At 33.5% G+C, this 25,783-nt stretch overlaps 1 protein-coding gene across 4 annotated transcripts in view; it reads left to right on the top strand.

The window, feature by feature from the left end:
- ABCD2 (ATP binding cassette subfamily D member 2) overlaps positions 1–25,783 on the top strand; it is an 87,492-nt gene that overhangs the window by 6,320 nt on the left and 55,389 nt on the right. For 2 of the 4 annotated variants that reach the window (XM_060113240.1, XM_060113241.1), the window contains exons 3-6: positions 5,547–5,662; positions 8,474–8,642; positions 9,372–9,466; positions 13,165–13,310. In XM_060113240.1, coding sequence (XP_059969223.1) covers positions 5,547–5,662; positions 8,474–8,642; positions 9,372–9,466; positions 13,165–13,310 — 526 coding nt within the window. Of the gene's footprint in view, positions 1–5,540; positions 5,663–8,473; positions 8,643–9,371; positions 9,467–13,164; positions 13,311–25,783 lie in introns of all 4 variants that reach the window. The other 2 variants (XM_060113239.1, XM_060113242.1) reach the window with 2 other exon arrangements.

A 25,783-nucleotide genomic window follows, 5' to 3' on the forward strand; every position in this document is an offset into this window, starting at 1 on the left:
GTCAAAAGCTTTTTCTGCATCTATTGAGATGATCATACTGGTTTTATTCTTCAATTTGTTAATATGGTGTATCACATTGATTGATTTGTGTATATTGAAGAATCCTTGCTTTCCTGGGATAAATCTCACTTGATCATGGTGTATGGTCCTTTTAATGTGTTTTTATATTCTGTTTGCTAGTATTTTGTGGAGGATTTTTGCATCTATATTCATCAGTGATATTGGTCTGTAATTTTCTTTTTTTGTAGTATCTCTGTCTGGTTTTGGTATCAGGGTGATGGTAGCCTCACAGAATGAGTTTGGGAGTGTTCCTTCTCTGTAATTTTTGGAAGAGTTTGAGAAGGATGGCTGTTAGCTCTTCTCTAAATGTTTGATAGAATTCACATTTGAAGCCATCTGGTCCTGGACTTTCATTTGTTGGAAGATTTATAATCATAGTTTCAATTTCATTACTTGTGATTGGTCTGTTCATATTTTCTATTCCTTCCTGATTCAGTCTTGGAATTTCTAGGAATTTGTCCATTTCTTCCATGTTGTCCATTTTATTGGTATAGTGTTGCTTGTAGTAGTCTCTTATGATGCTTTGTATTTCTGCGGTGTCCGTTGTAATTTCTCCTTTTTCATTTCTAATTTTATTGATTTGAGTCCTCGCACTCTTCTTGTTGATGAGTCTGGCTAAAGATTTATCAAGTGTGTTTATCTTCTCAGAGAACCAGCTTTTAGTTTTATTGATCTTTGCTATTATTTTCTTTGTTTCTATTTCATTTATTTCTGATCTGATCTTTATGATTTCTTTCCTTCTCCTAACTTTGGGTTTTGTTTGTTCTTTCTCTAGTTCCTTTAGGTGTAAAGTTGATTGTTTATTTGAGATTTTTCTTGTTTCCCAAGGTAGGCTTGTATAGCTATAAACTTCCCTCTTAGAACTGCTTTTGCTGCATCTCATGGGTTTTGGATCGTTGTATTTCCATTGTATTTTGTCTCGAGGTAGTTTTTGATTTCCTCTTTGATTTCTTCAGTGATCTCTTGATCATTTAATAACATATTGTTTTGCCTCCCTGTGTTTGTGTTTTTAACAATTTTTTCCCCTGTAATTCATTTCTAATCTCATAGCATTGTGGTCAGAAAAGATGCTTGATATGATTTCAAATTTCTTAGATTTACCAAGCCTTGATTTGTGACACAAAGTGTGATCTATCCTTGAGAATGTTCTGTGTGCACTTGAGAAGAAAGTGTAATCTGCTGTTTTCGGATGGAATGTCCTATAGATATCAATTAAAGCTATCTGGTCTATTGTGTCATTTAAAGCTTGTGTCTCCTTATTAATTTTCTGTATGGATGATCTGTCCATTGGTGTAAGTAAGGTGTTAAAGTCCCCCACTATTATTGTGTTACTGTTGATTTCCTCTATTATAACCATTAGCATTTACCTTATGTATTGAGGTGCTCCTATTTTGGGTGCATATATATTTATAATTGTTTTATCTTCTTTTTGGATTGATCACTTGATCATTATGTAGTGTCCTTCCTTGTCTCTTGTAACACTCTTTAATTTAAAGTCTATTTTATCTGATATGAGCATAGGTGCTCGAACTTTCTTTTGATTACTATTTGCATGGAATATCTTTTTCCATCCCCTCACTTTCCATCTGTATGTGTCCCTAGGTCTGAAGTGGGTCTCTTGTAGGCAGCATACATATGGGTCTTGTTTTTGTGTACATTCAGTGAGACTGTGTCTTTTGGTTGGAACTTTTAATCCATTCTCATTTAAGGTAATTATCGATATGTATGTTCCTATTACCATTTTCTTAATTATTTTGGGGTGTTTTGTAGGTCCTTTTCTCCTCTTGTGTTTTCTGCTTGGAGAAGTTCCTTTAGCATTTGTTGTAGAGCTGGTTTGGTGGTGCTGAATTCTCTTAGCTTTTGCTTGTCTGTAAAGCTTTTGCTTTCTCCATCAAATCTGAATGAGATCCTTGTCGGGTATAGTAGTCTTGGTCATAGGTTCTTCCCTTTCATTACTTTAAATATATCATGCTACTCCCTCTGGCTTGTAGAGTTTCTGCTGAGAAATCAGCTGTTAACCTTATGGGAGTTCCCTTGTATGTTAGTTGTCATTTTTCCCTTGTTGCTTTTAATAATTTTTCTTTGTCTTTAATTTTTTTCAGTTTGGTGACTATGTGTTCAGCATGCTTCTCCTTGGGTTTATCCTGACTGAGACTCTCTATGCTTCCTGGACTTGGGTGGCTATTTCCTTTCCCATGTTAGGGAAGTTTTCAACTATAATCTCTTCAAATATTTACTTGGGTCCTTTCTCTCTCTCTCTTCTCCTTCTGGGACCCCTATAATGTGAATGTTGTTGCGTTTAATGTTGTCCCAGAGGTCTCTTAGGCTGTCTTCATTTCCTTTCATTCTTTTTTCTTTATTCTGTTCCATGGCAGTGAATTCCACCATTCTGTCTTCCAGGCCACTTATCTGTTCTTCTGCCTCAGTTATTCTGCTATTGATTCCTTCTAGTGTATTTTTCATTTCAGTTATTGTACTATTCATCTCTGTTTGTTCTTTAGTTCTTCTAGGTGTTTTTTCTTTAAATCTTCTAGGTCTTTGTTAAACATTTCTTGTATCTTCTCAATCTTTGCCTCCATTCTTTTTCTGAGGTCCTGTATCATCTTCACTGTCATTATTCTGAATTCTTTTTCTGGTAGGTTGCCTATCTCCACTTCATTTAATTGTTTTTCTGGGGTTTTATCTTGTTCCTTCATCTGGTACATAGTCGTCTGCCTTTTCATTTTGTCTGTCTTTCTGTGAATGTGTTTTTTGTTTCACAAGCTGCAGTATTGTGGTTCTTTTTGCTTCTGATCAGTTTTATTTCTTCTTAATGAGGCTATCAGTGAAAGCTATTATTCAAACCCCTTTTAACCCAAATTCATAAAATCCCATAATTATTTTAGATCATCAGCCACATTCTCTGAGCCAAAACTATTCTTAGCACTTTAACTGATACAGCAGTCACTATTTTGGTAGCTTGCTGAGAATCCTTTGTTAATTTTTTGTGGCTATCTAAATTTTATCACACATTTAAATGTGTTTAAGAATATCTACATTCTGTTCCCAGCCTACTTAGCCATTCAGGTCTTTCTCTCATCACTTATACTAACACTCAAAGCCTTTCTTTTTTCATTCTTCAAGGAAACATACTAACTTCAAGGGAACTAAAGATAGTTCTCTAGAGCAGTACTTAACTCTCGAGCTAGGAGGTCCCCATAAACTCATGGTTTTTCTGATACTCAAGTAAAATCAGTGCTTAACACCAACCCATACTGTAACTTGACGAGGTTATTATTCAATTGGCATTGCTTGAAATTTCCCTTCTTTGAGACATTGCTTATGCTGTACTTGTGATCTTTTAAAATTGTATGCAGTCTTTAAGGCCTCACTCCCAGTCTACTCCTCCATGAAGTATTTCTTGTCTCTTGCAGAAAGAAATTATTTTGGCATCCTTCAAATGTGTCATATTGGCTCTCCTCATAGGCTGCCCTGCATTGTTATTTGGGAACTTGTCTTCTTTCTCCTATGAAACTGTAAGCTTCCTAAGGAAAGAATCTGAAAATTACATTTAATCCTTGCATATCCTGTAACACCTTGCCTAATTTCTTGTAAATCCTGCTGTTCAGTAAATATCTGCTGAGTGAATTTTACCTTATATTATGCATGGATCCCTTTCAAACTCAGCTGAGCTGTCTATGAGCAAGTAAAGGTGAAAGTATCCAGTAGTTGTAGCAGGGCACATGTTAAATATTTGCATGTCATGGAGAAAAAAAAAAAAAAAACCCTTTTCACTTAGATAAATCCAAGCAAAATAAATAGCAAAGTGGGCCCATGGCTATTTATATTATTCTAATTTCTTCATTAATTTACAGCTTTCAATTTAGAATTTTGGTGATAGTCCATAGAAAGACTGGATAGAGAATCAAATTGATGCCAAGATTAAAGTAATGACCTGGAGAGAATAATTTTAAAGAATAATATTAAATGGAGTAGATATGCAATAATAACAATAACACTTAGAGAAAATAATAACACCTAACATTTAAGAGCAATTATTATAAACTCTGGATTAGGCTAACACTTTGCTTGTATTTCCCCTTTAAATCTCACAACAACCCTCTGAGATAGAATTGTTTGAGATATACTATTATTTCCCTCATTTACACATGAGAAAGTAGCATGGAGAAGATTAGTGGCTTGCTCTACTAACTTTACTACTTGCCATTAAGTAGTAGAGTCTGGACTCTAACTTGGTTTGACTTCTGGCTTTTAACCATAATTCTGCATTGACAGTAATTTAGGATATTTATCTATCCATCCATCCATTCAATACACATTAAGGAGTACTGTGTTCTAGACACTCTGGTGAGTACTATGAATAATGAATAAAATACAGTCTTGGGGCCTCCCTGGTGGCACAAGTGGTTGAGAGTCCGCCTGCCGATGCAGGGGATATGGGTTCGTGCCCCGGTCTGGGAGGATCCCATATGCCGCGGAGCGGCTGGGCCCGTGAGCCATAGCCGCTGAGCCTGCGCGTCCGGAGCCTGCGCGTCCGGAGCCTGTGCTCCGCAACGGGGGAGGCCACAACAGTGAGAGGCCCGCATACCGCAAAAAAAAAAAAAAAAAAAAAAAAAAAATACAGTCTTGCCCCTTAAAGAAGTTATAGTCCACTGGAAAAGCCAGACAAGTGTTTCCAGGAAAACCTGTACTAAAGAGTTAACTCTTTAAGAAAGATCTTGGCAAAAAAGAAAGTATATTAAAGTCAGAAAATATTATATATGCAAATACCAGAGAGTAAGCAGAATATTGCATGGTTGGGGTGTTGCTAAACTCTAGGGTGAAAGTTGAAACAGGTAGACAGAGCTAGATTATGAGGGTCAGCTACTTTGCATTTCTATTAAAGAATTAACACTAGAAATATTAGCTTAGATTGTAGTTAATGGTATTTTATTGACTGAATCAGTAGTATTTTATTTCCTAGCTCTAATAAGGGCAGGACGTTGACTTTGGTAAGGGTTGAAAGAATGCTAAATTAAAATAGTCTTAATTCCTATAGATTTAATTCTTCTAACTCTCCTTCTAGAAAAATAATAAGACAAAGGAAGATTTTTTTTTTCTTTCTTTCTTTTTGCGGTATGCGGGCCTCTCACTGTTGTGGCCTCTCCCGTTGCGGAGCACAGGCTCTGGATGCGCAGGCCCAGCGGCCATGGCTCACGGGCCCAGCCGCTCCGCGGCATATGGGATCCTCCCAGACCGGGGCACGAACCCGTATCCCCTGCATCGGCAGGCGGACTCTCAAGCACTGCGCCACCAGGGAGGCCTGGAAGATTTAAATAAAATCTGGTACAAACACTATTTTTAAAATAATTCATTAATTCCTAGGAAATTGCTGATACTAATGAAAAATTTTCATACGGTTGTTTTAGTCACAGTCTCATAGTACAAAACAAAACATTTAGTTACTTAAAAAATTCAACAGTTTTGTAATTTGCTTTTAGATCTAGAGGATGATCGAAAGCAAGCTATGGTTAGTGAGCGGACAGAAGCGTTTACCACTGCTCGAAATTTATTGGCCTCTGGAGCTGATGCTATTGAAAGGATTATGTCTTCATACAAAGAGGTACTTGCATTTCTTGTTATCAATTTGATTAAACTAAGATATATGAAAATGAAGCAAAAATGTAAATTACCACATATGTTTATTATTTTGGAAACATCTTTTCTCTACCAAAAATTGCTGAGTATAATCAAGATAAAGGACAACAACTCCCAAGTCTATTGCTGCTAATACCTTTCAGTTTTTATACTCTCAATTGTCAACTCCTTTTTCTGTCTATAGTGTGACATATTTGCTCTTAAATTTTACTAAAAGGTCCTTTGGTATGGATTTTGGAGCCAGAGTGCCTAAATCTAAATTCTTGCTCTAGTATTTACAAATTATATGAACTTTACCTGTTTCTGTCTGTTTCTTCATCTGTAAAATGGGGATAATGATAGTGATGACTTTGTAGTGTTGTTGTGATAGTAAGCACTTTGATAAGTGTTAGCCAATAATATTACTTATATACCTTGCAAACTTTTACTTATACTTCATGACAAGTCAAGCCTTACCAACCACGTATAAAAAACCCTTTTGTGATTCCACTTTCTTTCTGACTTCCCTGCAGAGTCAGGGTCTTCCTTCTCTGTGTTCATAGTACATCTGGTGCTTTACCACATTATTATTATCTATCTTTTGCGTAAGACCCTGAGTGGAAAGCAGGAACTATCTTATTCATCTTTACATTCCTAATATCTATTTTAATGCTTGGAATATTGTATATGGTCAGTAAATATTTGCTGAGAGAATGGTAATAAGACCTACAGATAACACAGGGTTAAGATTAAAAAACACTTTATTCAATTCAGATATTAAATAATATTCCCATGGACAGTCATTCTCACTACTAATTACTCTTGTGGCTTGTGTATCAATATAAATTGCCAGAGCATCATTATAAATTTAGCTATCTATTAAATTATCCTTGGATAAATTATATAAGATAGTTGCAAAGTTTGTGATTTGCTGACAAAACTTTTCAATCTCATTTAACAACTGATTTATTGAATTGGGTTTTTTTAAAAAAGGTAAAACCAGTTGTTTAGGGCCACAAAGCATGACAACTCAATTAAAACTTTTTTTTTCAAATAGTAATTTTGATAATCTGGAGACAGTTTTGGGGATAGCTTTTTCAGCTAATAAATTACTTATTATTAAAATTAAATGAGAAATCAAAATTTTATATATCTCACATTCAAACACTTTGCTATCTGAGTCATAGAGAGAATATCAGATCTTTTTTCTAGATTGTCTCCAACACAAGAAATTATTGCATTTTGTTTCATTTTGCCTGTATGTGCATTGAATCATAGAACTTTTACTTCTAAAGAATCTTATTACTCCTGTGAAAGCACATGAAAGCATCATGGATTCTCCACTAGCTCTAGAGGGAACAAGGTTTCTTTTTAGACAAACCCCCTTGTCTTATATCCGAAAGTAATTTGTCCACAGTCACGTTCTCATTTCTTTTTTTTTTTTTTTTGACACTCTTTGCCCATTCATCCCTGCATCCTGGTCTACTAACTCAATGCCTCCTGCCTTTCTTTAATTGACCTCCTCATTTGTTTCAGGTTTTTTTAATGCAACTATACTTACTTAGGTTTCTTTTGGATCTATATTTTGTTAATCCTTAGTTCTGATTTCCTCTACTTGGTAACTCAAGAGATTCTTCTAGATAACAGTTTAGAAATTATCCTATATAATAGCTATAACATTAATATATAGAAATGAAATACTAATCTAATTATAGACCTCTCACACAGTAGAGACATGTGGTAGAAGGCTTTTAACAATAATACCTGCTCATTCACTGTTTAAGTTTTGCACACACAAAAATCTTACACAATGTTGGTAATGTATTAGTCCATACTTTATTGTTTAAGAGACATTTATTAGTGACATGCCTTGCTTATTGATACCAATTTCCTACTAAACAGTTCTGTAAGGGAATGGTTTTTGTTGCTTCCTTTTCACTGAGAAAGATGGTCTTGATGAGTCACCTTTCAGATGAGTCACCTTGATAACAAGGTGTTCTTTTAATAGAAAAGCAGCAGAGATTCAACCTAAATTGGACAACTGGCAGAATAGGAGCAAGATACCACTCTATTGAGCCTTTTGAACTAAAGCAGAGATTTATCTCATCTTATAATCTCATCTAGAAAAAAAGTCATACTTAATATTTTTCTTTGGGCATATAAATCATGTTTGGCTTGAAAAGAAGCTGAATTTTGTGGGATTTGGACTGAAAAGGATTTAAAGCTTTTCACTGAGCTCACACCAATATTGGTATCCACTAGCAGGGGTATTTTCTCTGGCCAAACTTAGGAATTTTGACAATCAGTTTGACTCAGAAGTGTCTTTTCATAATAAGAAAAATATGCATTTTTCTTCTATTTAAAATCTTCTATTTTTAATTGAAAAAAGATATCAAAATAAAGAATCATTATTTCACTGAATGGATTTAAGCTTTTCACAAACCTAATTTCTGGAAATCAAATTTTCATGCAAACGGGGGCCAAATCAGAAAATTGATTGAAAGATTTTTAAGTCTCACTAATATTCTGAAGTCTTTACATTTCGCTTTGAACCCTGACTTGAATGAATAATTTTTATGTGTTTTTTAATTCCAATCAAACTTAAGCTGTCAACTTGCTATGCTGCTTTCTTGATAAGTTTTTTAGTGTTACTGGTTTTAGTTATCAGATGTACTATCTACTTTTCATGTATAATAAAATAGGATCTTTAACATTAAATCAAGAGGCTTATATGACTGCACATTTGTTTAAAAGTCTGTCTTGAGTATACTATTTTATCTCCCTATGTTGGTTTTAGATAACTGAATTAGCAGGCTATACTGCTCGAGTATACAACATGTTTTGGGTCTTTGATGAAGTTAAAAGAGGCATTTATAAGAGAACTGCTGTCTTGCAAGAGTCTGAAAACCATAGCAAGAGTGGAGTTAACGTAGAATTACCCCTCAGTGAGACACTGGAAATCAAAGGTATTAAACTCAAATGTTTTTATATTTTTTCTATATTTAAATGTTTAACGACAGAACCAAAGTTTTTTAGAAGATAGCTTTAAACAGATGTAAGAAACCAACATTTAGTTATTTAAACAGTTATTCCTAAAGTTAGTGCTGCATTTTGAGGAGTAGTGACTAATATTACCATAAAAAATATTATGCTATTTTTATTTAGGACAAAATGTCTAGAATTATTTTTAGAAACTGCACATATGGCAGAATGAATTGTTTGCGTTTAAAATTCAAATAACAGAATTAGAGCTAATGTCATACTATTCTCCATCATTCTATCATTTGGCTTGGTTATTATAGTTTTAAAAATTATAGTTTTCTATGTCTTAATTTCCTTTTTTCAACTGTGTTTTTTTTTCTATAGGAAAGTTTAATTGAGAGAAATAAGTAGTTATAAACAGTGTGGCTGAGTTATACCAGATAGAGTTTAGCTTTGCTCTCATTATGATATTAACATCATATTACAGTAAAATAATATTTCTGAGAAAGATTTTCCAAATAGATATGTCAAAATGTGCAAATTTACATTAGACTTTCTTTAGATATAGATATATTTACATTTATTTCTATGATTCATTAATGTAAATTATCTTTATAGTGAATTTATCTGTTATGCTACATTATACTTTAAGTTATTTAATTAGCAATAACACATGATAGCTTTTGAAACTTAAACTTTTCCTTAACTTATAGGAAAAGTTATTGATGTGGATCATGGAATTATTTGTGAAAATGTTCCCATAATTACACCAACGGGAGAAGTGGTGGCTTCCAAGCTAAACTTCAAAGTAAGATGATATTCAAGAATCTTCTGATTGTTGCCAACAGAATAATACAAAACAACTCAGAATTCATGTACTTTATATTAAATACTTGGAGGAGCATATGGAAAGGAGGGGAAATCAAGAAAGGTATGCACAGAGGCTCAATTACAGAAGCAGTTACTTCCTCAGAAAGCAGAGAGAAAGAAAAATTTGATTTCTACTGCTTTATGGCCTGGTTGAAAATCAAAATTAGAGTACACTGAGAGCCTATACAAAGTAACTTTTGGGAACAATAGGAAACTTCTTCAGAAATTAATATCTGGAAATACATTTTATTTTTTACCTTATAGGAGTTACTCAAAAAATACAAACCTATATTGTTATATATTTACTAAAATATGAGAGAAGTCATCAGCAAGTTTACATTCTCTAAATTTAATTTATATCTTCAATAATCACATCTTCTATTAGGAAAAAATGATCAGAAGATTCATGAATTGGAATTTAGCTTTTAATTCTGTTGAGAATAATAGTTATTTGTTATTTAATACTCTGTCTTGATTACAAAAACTAAGGTGCAAAAATAGCTAATAAATCTGAGACCCTGATTTAAAGTATTGTAAAATTCAAACACACATTTTGGAATCCAAGTACAAAATAATTTGCTGATAAGTATAATGGAGTTATCTGTGCGTAGTTCAAACAATGACATGATTGGACTTGATAACAGAATTAGAAACATGACCGTATATGTGCATTTAATGATTTTAATATGGACCTTAGTCTAGGTTTAATTATTAAAGATGTATTTGAAAATGCATAAGCCTGCTGGAAGAGGATAAGAAGTACTGAACAGGGAGAAATTCTGAGTTAATAAACGTAAGAGAAATTGTGTTTTAACTACAATTTGGATGGGCTCTATTTTTCCATTAATGGACCTATAGAGTAGCAATAAGGTGCTAATGATGCAGCATAATCTTAAGTAGATTTAAAATAAAGCCTTTGAAGAGGCCTACATGGGGTATTTAACTATTTGCTATTACTTCAGCAATTTTTAATATATGACTTTTTATAGAGGTTTTTCATCAGGTTAGGTTTCATAATATCAATTCTTGTTGCTCCATTTATTAAATAGAGGAAGAGTCTTGAATTCTCCCACCTACTAACTAAATACATTATTGTGGACACATAACACTCTTTCTGTGAAAAAATTCAGAACTCAGTATATTTTTATATAAAATGAATGTTAAAATACTTAATCTAGTGAAAGTATCATAAATTTTGAGGTTCTCCAATGGTATATTTTAATATAGTATACTTTTATGATAATTATTTATTTCTGAGTCAGACAGGGAGTTTTATTTAAAGTCTCAGGTCCCCAAAGTATAATACAAAATTTTGTTTCCTCTGCATGGATTGATAAATAAACAGGTTTCTAGAGGAAAACATTCTCGTTCTTATGTTAGCCTTTTGGAATTAAAAAACCATTTGGAGAAGAAAATTTCAGTAAATGTGGGAATTCTTTTGCCTCACACTGTTTACTAAACATCAGAAAACTTATGCTAAAAAATGATATGAATGTAGAAAAGTCTTCTATTACGACTCAAAATGTGTTAAATTTCTGGGAATTCCTAGTAGAGAATGACCCTATTAAATATTTTGTTTATATACCTTTTGCCATGGCACATACCTTTAAAAAATCTTTTGAAAAGTGTTTATGCTTCTACAAAATTAAACTTTCTTAACCCTCTCTCTACTGAAAGAGCAGAGCAAATCACAAAACCCTTTCTGGGTTCTTCCCAGGATTTTTTTTTAACTTTATTCTATCAAAATGGCATTTCAGTTTGCCTACAATTAGGGAGAAAAAATATCTGTGGTCAGATTTTATAGACTCAAGCTTGCTCCTGTCTTATGTCCTTGTGGTAGCTATCTTTATTGCCTGGAATGCTCTTCCACCAGATCTTACTTGTTGCTTCTTGTCACCAGGCTAAGGCAAAATGGTATCTCCTCAAAGAGGACTTTACTGACCACCTAATCAAAAGAAGCCCCCTTCCCCTGCCAACCTCACAATGCCACCATCTTTCCCTAACACATCTTCCTTTTTTGCTATCATAATAGCATTTATGACTAGTTAATTTTTTGTTCATGTGTTTATTGCCATCTTTGCCATTGAAATGTAAGCTCCACAGAACAGGAACTTTGTCTTGAGCAGCACTGTATCTTCTGTGCCTAGAAGAATGTCAAGCACATTTAGATATTCAATCAATGTTTGCCGAGGAAATGACTAATTACTTAGAATATAGATCTGAACCATTTTTGCTTTACATATATTTATTACATACATTCTTAGTTCTTTTATCAAACCTTCATATCAACCTTTTTTTCCTTCCCTTCCTCCCTTCCCCCTTCCTCTCCCTACCACATTCTTTCAGCAAAAAGATTTTAGCTTATGTTATACACAGCAAATGAGTAATGGATATACATGGATATGGTTCCTTATACTGACATAATACAAGTAATATAATGCTCTTTCACCTTTGAGTTTTCAACATAATGTATTCTACATCATGGACCTTAGATATTTGTATCTATACTGTACAAAGCTACATATACAGGCATACTGTAAATTTCTACCTCTCGTACTTTTATACTATATATATATATATTTTTTTTGTGTGTGTGTGTGGTACGCGGGCCTCTCACTGCTGTGGCCTCTCCCGTTGCGGAGCACAGGCTCCGGACGCGCAGGCCCAGCGGCCATGGCTCACGGGCCCAGCCTCTCCGCGGCATGCGGGATCCCCCCGGACCGGGGCACGAACCCACATCCCCCGCATCGGCAGGCGGACTCCCAACCACTGCGCCACCAGGGAAGCCCTACTATATTCATTTTTTAGTCACTGATTATAAAATATCATTTGTTCTTAGAAGTAAATCAGATTTTTAAATGTTCCTTTTTCTTGACCCTTACAATACCTTTAAAATAGCACATTGACAACTTCCTGATCCTATTGGGTGGAATAAGAAGTCATGAAATTTAACTGTTTAAATGATAAGTAAGCTGAAAGATTCTAAGAGAATCATCCAATCAACAATCGATAAATAGCTTAATTCACCCCTAGACATAAGACTAAATTACAGTCTTCTTGCTTGTCTCTGTCTTAATTTCCTAAACATATTTTCTCCATCTGTGAATAAACCAAAATTAGAATCATTTTATGTCTCTCATTATGGGCATTTGTGATTTCTGTAACATTTCAGACTACTGAATTAAACAACCCAGCTGACTTGTAGAACTCCAACTTACAAATACAACAGAGTTGTGTCTTAATTGAAGTAAATTTAATCAAATATTAATATAAATAAAATAAATTCAATCTATTTTAATTTAAATTAAATTTTTACAATTTCTTATTTCCATGTGGTTATGTTCCTATGTATTTGTGTAGTATGTGATGGCAAGACCTCAATGAAAATTTTGGGAAGTCAGTGCTCATTTGAAGAAGATCCATTTCTTTGGAATTGAATCATTTTATGATGCTTTTAGCGTCAGAGCGTAGTCAAAAGCCAGATTTGATGGTCTCAATCCCGATATGTTTTTCTTTGATTCCTTGCCCATCCTAGGTTATCATGTGTTTGAAAGTTTTTTAAAAAATCCCTTTTAAATGCTGCCAAATGAAACCATTTTTACATATTGTAATTTCTAATTTTATTTCTTACCTTAGGTAGAAGAAGGAATGCATCTTTTGATAACTGGTCCCAATGGTTGTGGGAAAAGTTCTCTCTTCAGAATTTTAAGTGGGCTCTGGCCTGTGTATGAAGGAATCCTATATAAACCACCTCCACAACATATGTTCTATATTCCACAAAGGTAGGTAAAGTTTCTTATATCACAATGAACAATTTCCTTTTGCTTTTGAATTATCTTGATTCCTTAAGCTCTTCTGTGGGTAATCTTTAAGCATGTTTTTATTGAGAGATGCAATTAAGGAAATAAAAATTATCCTAAAAAGTTTTATTACTGCTTTGATTATAATAGTTTCCAGGATACTAACAATTCTTTTCATTTTCACGTCATTGTAATGAACACTCAGAGACTATAGATGTTAGTCTCAAGGAGTAGCAGGCTACTCCAAAGAGTAAGTATATTGCCTTAGATGTCAGATTATCTCTTCTCACAAAAAATTAATAGTTCTTGGATAGTATACTAGTCTTTCCATCAAGCTGCATACATTCATATGTTCTAAAATTGTTCAATTATGTTTTAAGAGCCTCTGTGAAATAATCTTTATCACAATTCTGTTATATAATTAATTAATGATTTGAAACTACCTTAATTAAAAATATTTTACTCTAATAATGAGTGTAAAAGTAAGCATAGAAATATTTAAAAGGAACATTTTTCTTCTGAAGTTTTTAACTATCTTCCTTCATAACAATTTACAGGTGTCTAAACAGAAAGTTATACTTGAAAATTTGGAATATTCATTGTGGGTGAGAGAAAATTAAATTTAAAGAGAATTAAAATTAAATTCATCTGACCCAGTAAGTTTTCCATCTGTCATCACCCTGGGTTAGGTCGACGTCACAAAAGTACTCCTATTGTGTTAGAGGACTATTCTGTGGAACCTAATAGAGCACCTATGCTGAAATTATATTACAAGAGCAAATATAAAAGTTACATCAGGGCCTCCCTGGTGGCGCAGTGGTTGAGAGTCCGCCTGCCGATGCAGGGGACACGGGTTCGTGCCCCGATCCCGGAGGATCCCACATGCCGCGGAGCGGCTGGGCCCGCGAGCCATGGCCGCGGGCCTGTGTGTCCGGAGCCTGTGCTCTGCAACGGGAGAGGCCACAGCAGTGAGAGGCCCGCGTACAGCAAAAAAAAAAAAAAAAAAAAAAAAAAAAAAAAAAAAAAAAGTTACATCAAGTATGATGCTATCACATCTCTCTTCATCTTTTTCCTTTGTCAGAAAGTGTTTGTACAGTCCTGCCCACTGGACTAATTTTTAGATCATATGTTGTAGTTATGTGGATGAGGCTTTGTGGGGCTTTTTCTTTAAAGTAAGACCTATCAGAGTAGTAGGAAGCTATCTGAAGTGTAGAAGGATGAAGAACTGTATTGCCAGTAAAAAAATATTGGATGTGAGCAGTGCTATGAATACTTATATTTAACACAAAATAGATAACATCTGTAACAGCAGAATCATTGTCTCTTTCTGTCTGTGCTTTAGAATCCTTTTGGGAAATGTTCTGGATCTGAAAATTAAATAATACTGCCAAAGTTTAAGTTTCAGACATTAATGCATTAAGTAGACCGATTTTAATTTCTTATTTAGGTTTTAAAGCATAAAATCATGAGGAAATATTCTGTTACATCATAGAATCTACTCTTTTAATGCAGATAAAATTGTATACATAAATTTTTTTATTTTTTGCCATTTTAGATTTCATTTATAATATAGATACAGTTCTTGAATATAGCTATACCCTGAGCAATAAAAGACATTTCTCAGACATAAGAAAGTGCATAATCGGCAAAGTTATCCTTCAGAAATGAAGGAGAAATATTTTCCCAGACAAATAAAAGCTGAGGGAATTCATGTTCATTAGACCTGCCTTACAAGAAATGCTGAAAGGAGTTCTTCAAATTGAAATGAAAGGCTGCTAATTAGTAACAGGAAAACATATGAAAATATACAACCCTGGTAAATGTAAATATATAGTCAAATTCATAATACTCTAATACTGTATTATGGTGGTGTGTTAACCATCTAACTCTTAGTATAAAGGTTAAAGGACAAGAGTATTAAAATAACTATAACTAGTACAATTTATTAATGAATACACAATATAAAAAGAGGAAAATTATGACATTAAAAACATAAAAAGGAGAGAGTAAAACTTGCAAGATGTTTTATATACGCCTCATAGGAACCAGAAAACAAAAACCTACAGTAGATTCACAATAGATAAAGAGAAGGAAATCAGAGCATACCACTACAGAAAATCACCAATTCACAAAGGAAGGCTGCATGAGAGGAAGAAAGGAACAAGAGACAAAACAACCAGAAAACAATAAGATGGCATTAGTAAATACTTACCTGTCAATAACTAGTCTAAATGTAAATATATTGACTTCTCCAATCAAAAGACATAGAATGGCTGGATGGATGAAAAAACAAGACCCAACTTATTTGCATTATAAGACATTATAAGACACTCACTTCAGCTTTAAAGACACACATAGACTGAAAGTGAAGGGATGGAAGAAGTTATTCCATCTAAATGGAAACCAAAAGAGAGCAGGGATAGTTATACTTATATCAGAAAAATTAGATTTTAAGCCAAAATTGCTAAAAAGAGACAAAGAAGGTCATTATATAATGAAAATGGGGTAATTCATCAAGAAGATATAACAGTTGTAATATATGTACACTCAACGTCAGAGCATCTTAATATATTAAGCAAATACTAACAGATCTGAAGGGAGATAGACAGCAATAAATTAATAGTTAGGGACTTCAGTGCCCCACTTTCAACAGTTCATCCAGACAGAAAATCAACAGGGAAATATTGGACTTGAACCAATATTTAGACCAAATGGATTTAGTAGACATATACAGACATTCCATCCTATGGCAGCAGAATACACTTCTTCTCAATCATGCCTGGAACATTCTCTAGGAATATTATATGATAAGACACAAAATAAGTCTTAGCAAATTTAGGAAGATTGAAATCATACCAAGAATTTTTCCCATTATAACAACATGAGACTTGCAATCAATAACAGGAGGAAAGCTGAAAATTTTACAAATACATGGAAATTAAACAACACACTCTTGAGCAACCAGTGGATCAAAGAAGAAATTAAAATATCTTGAAAGAAATGAAAATGAAACACAGTATATGAAAACCTATGTGATGTGGCAACAGCAGTTCTAAAAGGGATATTTATAGCAATAAGTTAAGAAAAAAAGAGATCTCAAGTAAACCTAACTTTACATCTCAAAGGAACTAGAAAAAGAACAACAAATAAAGTCCAAACTTTGCAGAAGGAAGGAAATAATAAAGAGAAGAGCAGAAATAAATGAAATAGAAACCAGAAAACCAATAGAAAAGATCGATAAAACTAAGAACTGATTATTTGTAAAGATAATATTGATGAGCCTTTAGCCTATCCCTGGGATGCAAAGTTGGTTCAACATTGCAAATCAATAAATATGATACACCACATTAATAGAATGAAAAACAAATATCATATGATCATCTCAACAGATGCAGAAAAAGCATTTGACAAAATGCAATATCCTTTCATAATATTAACTCTCAACAAACTGGATCTAGCAGGAACATACTTCAACATAATAATAGCCACATTTGACAAACTCAGAGTTAATATCACATTCAATGTTGAAAGAATGAAAGCTCTCCCTCTAAGATCAGGAGCAAGACAAGGGTGCCCACTCTGACCATTCTCATTCAACAAAGTACTGGAAATCTTAGATAGAGCAATCAGGCAAGACAAAGAAATAAAGGCATTCAAACCAGAAGGGAAGAAGTAAAATTGCCTTTGCAGATAATATGGTCTTTCATGTAGAAAATCCTAAAGACTTCACCAAAAACATTTAGAACAAATCAATGAATTCAGTAAAGTTGAAGGATACAAAATCAACATACAGAAATCAATTGTGTTTCTATACACTAGCAACAAACTATCTGAAAAGAAATAAAGAAAAACTATTCCATTTACAATAGCATCAAAAACAATAAAGGAATAAATTTAACCAAGGAAGTGAAAGACCTATACACTGAAAACTATAAGACTTTGAGGAAAGAAACTAAAGAAGACACAAACAATTGGAAAGATATCCCATATTCATGGACTGAAATAATTAATATTATTAAAATGTCTATACTGCACTAAGCCATCTATAGATTCAATGCAATTCCTATCAAAATTCCAATGGCATTTTCCACAGAAATAGAAAAAACAATCCTAAAAATTTTGTGGAAGTACAAAAGACCCTGAATAGTCAAAGCAATCATGAAAAAGAAGAACATGGTTAGAGGCATCACACTTCCTGTTTTCAAACTCTGTTACAAAGCTATAGTCATCAAAACAGTATGGTACTAGTATAAAAATAGGCATAAACCAATGGAAGAGAATAGAGGGCCCAGAAATAAATGCCTGCATATGGTCAATTAATATTTGCCAAGAGAGTCAAGACTACTCAAGGATAATCTCTTCAATAAATGGTATTGGCAAAACTGGATAACCACATGCAGAAAAATGAAATTGGACTTCTTCTGTCTTACACCACTCACAAAACTGAACTTGAAATGGATTAAAGACTTAAATGTAAGACCAGAAACCATAAACCTCTTAAGACATAGGAAAAACTCCTTGACATTGGTCTGGGCAATGATTTTTTGGATATGACACCAAAAGCACAAACAATAAAAGCAAAAATCAGCAGGTGGAACTACATCAAACTAAAAATCTTCTACACAGTGAAGAAAACCATCAACAAAATGAAAAGCCAACCAATGGAATGGGAGGAAATATTTGCAAGTCTTATATCTGATAAGAGGTCAATATCCACAATATATAAGGAGCTCATACAACTCAATAGGAAAAAAAAAAAGCACAGTTTAAAAATGGGCAGAGGATCTTAATAGACATTTTTCCAAAGAAGATATACAGATTGTCCAACAGGTACATGAAGAGGTGCTCAACGTCACTAATCATCAGGGAAATGCAAGTCAAAACCACAATGAGATATCACCTCACACCTGTCAGAGTGGCTAATCTCAAAAGATAAGAAATAACAGGCGTTGGCAAGGATGTAGAGAAAAGGGAACCCCTATGAACTCCTGGTGAGAATGTAAGTTGGTGGAGCCACTATAGAAAGCAGTATGGAGTTTCCTCAAAAAATTAAAAAGAGAACTACTGTACGATCTAAACTCCCATGTTCATTGAGGCATGATTCACAATAGCCAAAATATGAAAACAACCTAAATGTCTGTCAACAGATGAATAGAAAGAGATGTGGTATGTATGTATATACAATGGAATATTCTTAAGCCATGAAAAAGGAAATCCTGACATTTGTGACAACATAAGTGAAATAAGTCTGACAGAGAAAGATTAATACTGTATTGATATCACCTATATGTGGAATCTAAAAAAGCTGAACTTGTAGAAACAGAGTAGAGTGGTGGTTACCAGGAGCTGGAGAGTGGGGGAAATGGGGAGATGTTGGTCCAGAGTACAAACTTACAGTTAGAAGTTGAATAAATTCAAGGAATTTAATACACACCATTGTGATTAGAGTTAATAACACATTATATACTGGTAGTTGTTAAGAGAGTAGACCAATGTTCTCACCATAAAAAAAGTGTTAATTATGTGAGTAATAGAAGTGTCAGGTAACAATATGGTGATAATTATTTTGCTGTATGTAAGAATATCAAATCAACATGTTTATAACTTGAACTTACACCATGTTATACGTCAACTTTATCTCAGTAAACCTGGAAGAAATATCACTGAGCTGTACACTTAAAAATGGTTAATATGGTAAATTTTATTTTACATGTATTTTACCACAGTTTTTAAAAGTGGAAAAAGAAAGGAAAAAAAGTGCAAAAATTCTAGTCTTTGCCCTCACGAGACCTATGTTATTTTGCAACAAACATAAATCACTAGGAAACTTTTTCTTAATTATGAAATTTACTCTTGCCTAGGCAAAAGGTCAACTACAACTTAGTTAAGAAAAATGAGAATGAAAGTCTATTTTTTAAGGCTTAATTTTTTTTAAGAATTAATGTTAAAAGTCATTTTATCTTGATTATAAAGCTTCTAGAAACATGAAAATTTGTATTTGTTTAAAATCCTATAGGACCAATATCTTTCAAAAGAGCATAAAATTTATTTAAATGTATATGTAAACTAGGAGAGCCTAAATATAGTATTTACATCTAGTATTCTAAAAGCTATTCATTTTTTCAAAAAAGTTTGAAAATAATCTTATGTGCCTTTATGATTTAAAAGAAAGCTGCTACATAGACGGGAGGGGAGTTTGGGGGAGAATGGATACATGTATATGTATGGCTGAGTTGCTTTGCTGTGCACCTGAAACTATCACAACATTGTTTATTGGCTATACTCCAATATAAAATAAAAAGTTAAAAAAAAAAAAGAAAGAAAGCTGCTACAACCTATTTCAAAATATTTGTCAGTAGGTAATCTTAAACTTTTCTTTTTAGGATATTCTTATTAATGAATATTATCTAGTATCTTATTGCATTAATTTATAGCAATAGAATATAGGTTAAGTACTAGTTTGGCAGAAAAAAACTGTAAATTAAATATAGAATTGAGTCTTATGTACCTACAGAATAAACTTCATAAGTCACAAACAGACCTTTATAATAATCCCCTTGTTTTCACTTTTCATGATAGAAAGATTTCTTGGTAGAGGATCAATCTCTTTATGCAATGATAAAATGTAAATTAATTGTTATTTTTATGGTGAAAAAGGAGTGGGTTTTGTTAAAATGGGTTTCTAATAATGTCATGTAGTGTACAGAAGAAAAAGTAAACTGAGGGAAAAAATGTTCTGATTAAGTATATTGGGACTGCTTATTTTTTTAATGAAATTTTCAGAGAATTTGAAGAGCTGCTATGGCTCAGTTTCAAGTTGGGAAACCTGAATTCCTGAGAAATTGTGAAATCACCTCAATATTTTCCCAGTTAATATCTTCTGTTACTTCAGCAATGTTAATAATGAGAACCAGATAAAAGAAAATCTTGGCCTTGTTTCAAGAATACAAATAAAAAGTTATTTGTGATGGTAGATGGTAAAATTCTTAGTTTTGCTCAGATAGTTCTTAAACTATTTTGGCAATCTTAGGCTGTTTGAGACTGAATTTCCTGAGCAATGTGACTATACTTTTTAAACTGATAGCTGAAACTCATTGTTCCCTACTGTATTAGCCATCTGACCCTCAGGAAAATTCTTACACTTGAATACAGATACTGAATTTCTTTTGTCAGTTCTTGGTGCACTTTGTCTTAACCACTTAAAGGTTGATTTATGATCTCCTGCTCTAGCTTTCACTAATCCACAAATTTATGGCTCATTAGTCATTTAGTAATTCCCTAGTACATCTCTGTCTTCAGCCATTAAAGACTCTGAAGCCCAATCTTTTTTTCTTTTTTTTTTGGCTGCGTCTGGTCATAATTGTGGCATGCGGGCTCTTTGTTGCTGTGCGTGGGCTACAGAGCACATGAGCTCAGTAGTTGCAGCTTTCGAGCTTATTTGTCCCGCGGCTTGTGGGATCTTAATTCCCCGACCAGGGATCAAACTGGCGCCCCCCACATTGCAAGATGGATTCTTAACCACTGGACCACCAGGGAATCCCTGAAGCCCAATCTTTAATTTGTTTAGTTCACTTGCTAACAAAATACTGTTGTATGCTAACACTTACCAAAATGGGAAATTGAAACATTTGGTGGGGTTTGGGGAAACAGCATGAAGGAGAGGAAGGGAAGGAGCGAAGAAGGAAAGAAAGAAGGAAGGGATGGAGGATGGAAGGGAGGGCAGAAAGCAAGACAGAAGATAATAGGTGTTTACTGACAAAAGGCACCAAAATCTCGGGTTCCTTTGTACTACTTAAAAAAAAAAACTCTCCAGGGTATCAGTTGTATACATCACATATTTCTCCCCAGCAACATTCTCCAGTTTGGCAACAACCCACCATGTAATTCTGTTTCCAAAGTTCCTTCTGTCACTACCCTTTCTTGGTAGAAATAGCTAGGGACAGAAATTTTAACCATGATCTTCTTACTACTGTAAACTTTATGCCCAGATATTTACACTAAGGCCAACAGATCTAAAATAGATTCAGACTTCCTACATATTTGCATGAAAAGATAATTTGTACACATTTCTGCCCGTACTTGACTTTGAAGTATGAGAAGTAAAAGGTTAAGAAAGTGAAAGGATTATAAGGATTGAATTAAATTTGACTAAGCATTTTTTAAAAGAAAAGAAAAGAAAAAAATGGGGGTGGAATAGTAGGGATATTTTATTTCATATCTTGGGAAAATTACTGTACTTTATTCTTTGTCAATGCTCTACTCTTTTTTTTTAATCAATGTTTATTAATTCCCTGCTAGAAGATACTTTAGAGGATACTGAATAAAGAAAGACACACTCTTAATGTGTGTTTGTGTCTAATTTGGTTATAAACAAAAACATGCAACTATGTCCTATAAAACCCAGGATAAATGCCTCAAGAAAGACAAGAGATGCTATAGAAATATTCAAAATGAGAAAAAATATTGTAGAACAACATGTCACTTGACCTGGGTTTTGAAAGTTAGAATTTTAACAATTGTCATAAATTGGATGTTTCTCAAATGTCTAAGTAGAGCAGAAATGCCACAGATTCAAGTAAGCATGAGTCTTCTGTTTTTGTTTTTAGGATACTTCCTTCTAAGCAGAGCTGTTCTATCCACCCTCCTTCTAATACACCAAGCTGAGTAAAGCAATTATTTATTATTAATATTATGTCATTGGTACATACTGAAGATAATAGCATCCATCCCCTAGGTCCTTAATCATTCCTAAGATGTTCTTTCAGCTGAAGTTCTTTGAATTACTTTTTAGAGTTCTCTAGTGCTTTGGGGGTCTGCCCTTTCCCTAGTATCCACCTAAGAAGCTCATCTCCTCTTTTTGAATAAATGACATAATCTTAGCAGGTTAAATTTTAGTCTATTACAAAGTGAAAGAGAGGCATGGACATATATACACTACCAAACGTAAGGTAGATAGATAGTGGGAAGCAGCCGCAGAGCACAGGGAGATCAGCTCAGTGCTTTGTTGCTTTGTGACCGCCTGGAGGGGTGGGATGGGGATGGTGGGAGGGAGGGAGATGCATGAGGGAAGGGAAGTGGGAACAGATGTATATGTATGACTGATTCACTTTGTTATAAAGCAGAAACTAATAAAAAAACAAAACAAAACAAAACAAAAAAAACATTTTAGTCTATTAGTGCTTCTTGAAAAACATAGCAAAAGAAGACAGTAACTTGTTTCTACAACACTCATTTTCTTTTTTGGTCAGAAGATATTTGAAATTATAAATAACATATTATCAGCTCAGTATTTATTTACTAACTACTTCATTCACAAGATATTATATTCAAGTATCATGTTACTTAATCTTCTAGACTAAGTGTAAATGCTGCTTAATAGATAAAGTAGCTATGAATCATAGTTTTAAATTAAATACAACATTAAAATCCTAAATTTGGTTGTACACAGGAATAATAGCACGACTAATTAGATTGTACAGAGAATTAAATATAGATAACATTACTTCTATCTTTTAACATATGAACAGTACCTATTGATCACTCTCTGCATGTCATGCTAAATAGATTATTTTAAATGATTAAATTTGAGTTCAAAGGGATTATAAACTTTAATACTTAGAGTTGCACACCAGTTTAAAGCCAGGGTCAGAGTTCACCAAATCTTGGGATACAAATCCTCTGTATTCACTGCCTCTCATTGCAGGTTAATAAAATAATCTTATTAAAAACATCTACCTCAGGTAGAAAAAAAAAAAAGCCCTACAGTTTGACCTTAAAATCTTTTCTCAGACAGTCTTAATCTAAATTAATAAAATAAAAAGATTCACTAACACTGTCCCAAATATATGGGGAATAACAAACTATCATTCTTTTATAGTTTGCATTCACTTCCAAAAATTTCTATATTCTTCAACTGTTTCTCTTAGAAGAGCTTATGACATGAAATCTCATCTTTTAGAAGTGCCAACATGTAATCCATTGTTTTCTTTGATGGCATTTCCACACATCCCTTTAACGATATAAGTTATGTATTTTTTAAATAAGGTGAATTAATATTGATTTTTATTTTGACAGTCTTAATGACCTCTTGAGATAATTGGTGGATCCTAGGGCATCTTGAGCAAGGGCTGAGCATCTCTGGTCTAGTACTACTAACACAAGCAATTACTATATATTAGTCACTGCTTACATATATTACATGTTTCTGATTTTTCTGTATGACAACTCATAAAGTTGGTGTTAGTATCCCTATTTTATAGATGAGAACACTTGGAGAGGTTGAAGTCATTCCACTGATAAATTTTGGAGACAGCATTTAAACTTTGGTGTGTCTGATTCTAAAGTCACTTTGTCTTGCTTATTGCTAGCGGCAGGGTACATGTTCCTGAAAAATTACTACTCTCCTGCCTGCCCTTCAAAGTGAGTATCACCAGTTAAGGTTGTTTGCTTGGTATGCTGAATCTGTACTAATATCAAGCTATTGTTTGGAAGCAGAGGTCCTTATAATTCTTGGGGTATAGGGCAATCCAAGCCAATTTTAGCATAAAGTTTAGCACAGATACTTGGCTGTCATTCATTTATGTTAATGTGAAACAAGCTATATTCTTGTGTAAAAGTGAAATTCATTTAAATTAAACTATGTTAAAATCACTTTCAAATTAGAATATGTTCTCTGTTCTTTCCTATTCTTCTGAAATCTATTTCTCTATAAAATATAAAATAATCTTTCAAAAATATACCCGTAGTTTTAAATCAGACTTCTTGCAGAAATGTAAAATAAGCAAATCTTAATTTTCATGATGCATTATGGCATAAAAAATTATTATTTACCCTTTAAGTTGTCAAAAGAAGAGATTATCTTTTGCAACAAAGACTGTATTTTGTGTTAGGAAGTTCAGCAGAATGGACAGAATACTTAAATAACACTGGTAACAGCAGCATTGCCACAACTGTACTGCATGCTAAGATGTGCCTGCGTCAAATAAGTTCTGTAGATATTTTAAAATATGAACTTTCTTTTGAATTGTTTCTTTATGAATGCCTTCCAAATCCAGGATTTCCTCTTAGGAGGGATAAGAGAACTATGTTGTACAACAGCATTTTTTAATCCACACATTTAAAACTAGATAATGACTATTAAGGAACCAGAAAGCACATGAGACCAGAAAGGTGGCTAGAAGACCTAATTTACCTCCTTTCTCCATGGAAGAGAGGGTGCCCTCATAGTCAGTAAAGAATTTTTGGTGTGATACTTACTTTTCTTCTTTTTGCCTAAGATCTCAGATTAAAAAATGAGGGTGTGATCTGGAAGAGGACGTACATGAGAATATGGGGTCGTGCTACTTTAGATATCTTGATGACTGTTTTCTATTGAGTCTCTAGCTTTCGGACTTTTTGATGAATCTCTAGGTGCCAAAACGAGATAGGGAGAGCCTCTGAAGGACAAGGAGTGTATTTACTTAAGTAAGATGCAGGCTAGCCTGAGTGGACTGTTGATCTGAAAGGGCACTGTAGTAAAGGAAAAATGTAATATGGCTTAATCCAGGCATACTCATGGAGCCCCATACCTAAAAGGTTATACATACACTGATCTTGTTGCCCCCAAATTAGACAAATCTGGACTTGAGGAGAGGGAGTTGTCACTGGAACAGATTTTGCCCTTTTTGAGTCACTGTTGAATAAATCTTTATAGAATATAATCTAGAAAGGGCATGTCTCTGTACAGCACTCTGTACAGCACTGGGGGTATTCTACTAAGTCTGTATTATACCTATTGGCATACTGTAACTGTGCAATGAATGTCTGATGAATGATTTAATAAATGAGTGAATGAACATCTCCACTGATTTGGTTTCTACTGCCAAATTGGTCTGGCTTATACTAATTAGGAAGCAAACTATTTATTTTCTTGCTTGCACTAGGTATGTCACAGAATCTTCTTTGTGATGGCAATAAATATTTGTCACTTAACATATCTTTTTTAAAAGAAATTATTTTAGCCACGAATAAGGCTCAGTAGTATTGCTATAGCTAATTCACTTCTATTCCTTTGCTTTCTGACTATTAGATTCAAATCAAGTAAACTTTGCATAAATATCTTTGGACAATTGGCTCAGAATGATAAACTATACATTTTAGTACCTCCTGTGTATTAATTGGTACAGTTCAGTTTTTAAAAATCTCTAAAAGATCTATAAATATAAGAATGATTTCCCATAGCTTTTTATTTTTTGCTTTAATTTTTATTTATCACTTGGAAAAATGTTAAGGATACATTTTTTTCATATTTAACTCTTTTATAGGCTAATTTATAAAAATGATAATGGAAAAATCTTCCTTTGCATATAAAAGTTTTCATTATTTTATGAGTCAATTATTAGGTTAAACCAAATGGAATTGCAATTTTTGTAGGTCAAATATAAGGAATTTCATACAGTAATCTAATATAATGATAA

This window comes from Mesoplodon densirostris, chromosome 11 (genome assembly GCF_025265405.1).
Source record: "Mesoplodon densirostris isolate mMesDen1 chromosome 11, mMesDen1 primary haplotype, whole genome shotgun sequence".
NCBI lineage: Eukaryota > Metazoa > Chordata > Mammalia > Artiodactyla > Ziphiidae > Mesoplodon > Mesoplodon densirostris.